The sequence below is a fragment of the Triticum aestivum genome, chromosome 2B (assembly GCF_018294505.1).
Source record: "Triticum aestivum cultivar Chinese Spring chromosome 2B, IWGSC CS RefSeq v2.1, whole genome shotgun sequence".
NCBI classification, from domain to species: domain Eukaryota; kingdom Viridiplantae; phylum Streptophyta; class Magnoliopsida; order Poales; family Poaceae; genus Triticum; species Triticum aestivum.
In genome coordinates this window covers 681,968,879-681,972,611 of record NC_057798.1, presented here as the reverse complement: position 1 = coordinate 681,972,611, position 3,733 = coordinate 681,968,879, and the positions used below count along the sequence as shown (strand labels likewise).

General features: G+C 46.2%; 1 protein-coding gene across 2 annotated transcripts; it reads right to left on the bottom strand.

The window, feature by feature from the left end:
• Positions 1-224: 224 nt before the first annotated feature.
• On the bottom strand, positions 225-2,286 carry LOC123042068 (uncharacterized). Of its 2 annotated transcripts, XM_044464594.1 has the most exons (6): positions 2,010-2,286; positions 1,810-1,908; positions 1,624-1,700; positions 1,204-1,350; positions 876-1,107; positions 225-797 (listed from the first exon to the last, which is right to left on the bottom strand). In XM_044464594.1, exons 1-5 carry the CDS (start codon positions 2,137-2,139, stop codon positions 1,105-1,107), a joined length of 456 nt encoding a protein of 151 aa, XP_044320529.1. In that variant the 5' UTR covers positions 2,140-2,286; the 3' UTR covers positions 225-797; positions 876-1,104. The 2 variants fall into 2 exon arrangements, 1 of the variants encoding a protein (XP_044320529.1); XR_006418698.1 differs by lacking the exons at positions 1,624-1,700; positions 1,810-1,908; positions 2,010-2,286 and having other exon boundaries at positions 423-797; positions 876-926; positions 1,015-1,350.
• Positions 2,287-3,733: the final 1,447 nt, after the last annotated feature.

Genomic DNA, 3,733 nt, shown 5'->3' with positions numbered 1-3,733 from the left:
CTCTCCCTCGACCCTCTGCTGGATCAAGAGTTTGAGGGACGTCATCGAGCTGAACGTGTGCAGAACAGAGACGTGACGTACGTTCGATACTTGGATCGGTTGGATCATGAAGACATTAAACTACATCAACCGCGTTAACCTAATGCTTCCGCTTTCGGTCTATGAGGGTACGTGGACACACTCTCCCCCTCTCGTTGCTATTCATCTCCTAGATAGATCTTGCGTGATCGTAGGAAGTTTTTTGAAATTGCATGCTACGTTCCCCAACACATTGAGCATGTTTATCAGAGAAGAAACAATCTCAGGATCAGGCTCAAGTGAGGCAGTTTCTTCTCCCTCAAACACATTCAGCCTACAGTCCACCTCATCGGCAGAATCCACCATGTACAGTTGCACAAACTTGGGGATTGCACCCTCCACCGGAAACAACGAACCAATACGATGGTAGACCACCCCATTAATCTTGAAAACGTATGGAGCACCTCCAACATTGATACTACGATCAACCTGTGCACCCAAAGATGTAAAATAGAACATAGAATTGTACTCTCGTATTAATCACATGAACTGGGAAGAAACCGCATCCCCATCAAAGCGCATCAGCCTGTCCAAAGGAGTAGGCTAGTCACCAAACTTCGGCAGCGAAATCATGCCCGCCCAACAACATCCCGTGTAAATAGGAGAGTGAGAAGTTGCTTCAGCATGGTGTACAGATCCTTCACGAAACCAAAATAAAGCCCCGCACCTCTGGCAACACAAATCCGGGCCGCAATAGTACGAACGGCCCCTAGAAGTGGCTGAAAGACGATAGACGACATTGGAAACACATTCCAGATGTACTATATATATGCAAACCACAAATCGTATGTACCTACCCTTAAGCAAATGAATATAATCCTTTGGAAAGGGAGGTTGCATCCCGCATACTGCAAAGGAGAAAAAAATGAAATCCATACATAGCAGCAACTGAAAGACAAAACTACACAACAAGACGATGGGAGGAGAAAAAAACACCTCTTTTCCGACCCGACCAGTACGACCGCATCAACGCCCGCTTACGCCGGCCGCACACAACCTGAAAGTATTCCATAACAGGAGTAGGCATCACTCAAATACCAAACATGTTACAAATTAGAATCGGATCCAGAAGGAAATTACCAGTAACAGCAACGACACAGGCACAGTAAAAAAAGGTGAACTTACCAAGAGGAGTAGGCCGACCAAAGGCACCAGCCGCACGCAAAGGCACCACTCTTGGACGGTTACCACAGACGGAGCACCGACTAAATAACAGTCAAGATGGACACCAACAGGAAGAGTAGAAGGACGACCAATTGATCTGTCAACCATGTGCACGACCAAGGAAGGTGCAAGAAAGTATTGGATGCAACACATTAGAAACCGACCGAAGCTCATATGCCTGAACAGCTAGATCGGAAAACAACTGAGCACATCAGCTGGACCAGACGGGAATACCCACCCAAGCAGCTCACAAAGAAAGAAAAATGAAAACCAACCACCACAAAAGCAGTAGAAAGCAAATAAACTATAGCCATCTTAGAATAGCCAAGAGAAACAACACAATAGACAGAAAATAAACAGAGAAAAGAAGCAAGAACTCACCAGTTCGCGCAATGACGGCCCGAGCAGCAAACACAAGGCCATCAAACACGGAAGAAGAACCAACAGTAGTGGTGGAACTTACAAAAAGAAAGCAAGAAGTTAGACACAATATTCAAAACAGCAAGAAGAAACGCACAGAAACAATCAGAGGCATTCCCATATGTAGCAAGAACCCAACACACTTACCAACAGTGCAATCAACAGGCCGCTTCCCTAAAGAAATCTCACGACGGCGTCTATCAAGATCTCCATTAAGAAACTGGTCCGAGCCGGAATGCTGGCCACCTACAAAATCAAGTAACCAAATAAGAGGACCGCACTCCAAATAAACAAGTAGGAGAACAATCTGAATGGAACTGCAAGTACACAAGGGTAAGTAAACCCACCAGGCCAGCGAGAATGGAGCGGCCGGCGAGACACAGAGCGGAAACACCACCCTGAATGAACCCCAGGCAACTGACCATGCACAACAGCGCCTGCCGTCACCAATGAACAATCCGCAGGAGGAAGACGCATGCTGGCACTGCGCACACGGGCAATAACGGACGCACGAATCCCAGGAGGACGACATCGTCCAGACTAGGCAGAAGTAGGAGCAACCATTCCCGGATCAACAGGTGCCACCACTAGTTGGAAAGGAAAGAGCACAACTAGGAGCAGTTGGGATGGAGGAAGGACGCACGACACAGCCGGTATTTATAGCAAGCAACAGAAAGATAGAGCACAAATTGAATACAACTACCGCACATGCTGTAGAAACACCCAGAAGGCTATACGAAAGCGGCAACCGACAGTATGGAAAAACCAGAAGGCGCAGGCGGCAGCCGACTCCAACATGGAGGACGTGGCAGAAAGAAAGCAAGAGTTGGAAGGGAGAAGCAAGCAGGCATGCAGAACCGGCCAAAAGAGAGAATAGAAGTTGTGGCCAACTCGATCTCTCCATGACCGGGACATGCAACCAATCGAGAACTGAGGAGAGACCGGGACATGCATGCAACCAATGGGGAACTGAGTCCTCAATTTATTATGTTTTCAAGCAGCAGTCACTATGCGCACCCAGCCATGTACCTGGCCAGATCCCCCACTAAATCACGTGTCACTCACCCATTGGTCCAATTTTGACTGATAAGAAAAAGTAAAAAAAATTGGTAAACTAAACCTGGCCACGTTTAGTATATTTAGAATTAGTAGAACATTAGTTTGAGGAATATGTAGATGTGATAGAACTATATTGCAACGGTTTTCTTCTTCTTCAAGATAGCATCAACATCAGAGAAGTGAGACATCTTCATAATTTGTGCATGTTTGCACCAAAACGATTTGAATTATTGGGCCTAGCCTATTAAGTAATTCGTATTTTTCAATAATTCCTAGTAATCCCAGAGACCCCTGTGACTCATTCTTGCATCACAAGAGGATGTGGAAAGTTTAGTCCCACCAAGCTAGTGGATGATGTTTCAGACAAAGTTATAGGGGGACTAGTTCCACATACCACTAAGAGATTGAGAAGAGATCACACAGATGTGCACTCCTCCGTCACCGCCTTGCCATGCTTCACAAGCATGTCATGTTTCGTTATTGAGCTGAGCCGATCCGCGCTAGGACTTATGCCACGTGTACGTTGCAACTCGCCTCTTTTGCGTGAGTGTTGGATCTTTGTTCATTATGGATGTGAATGCTGATATCTACTACACAACTTGTTCTTGTAGGCTCATGTTGGGCCTCCAAGCGCAGAGTTCTGTAGGACAGTAGCAAATTTCCGTCGAGTGAATGACCTAAGATTTATCAATCCGTGGGAGGCTGATACGTCTCCCATGTATCTATAATTTATGAAGTAGTCATGCCAATATATTATCATTCTTGGATGTTTCACAATCATTTTATAGCAACTTTATATCAGTTTTGGGACTAACCTATTGACCCAGTGCCCAGTGCCAGTTGCTGTTTTTGCTTGTTTTTTACATCGCACGAAATAAATATCAAACGGAGTCCAAACACTGCAAAACTTTTTGGAGATTTTTTTATGGACCAGAACACCCAAGATGGTCCTGAGCTGCACCTCGGGGTGCCCCGAGGGAGGCACAACCCACCAGGGCGCGCCAGGGCCCCC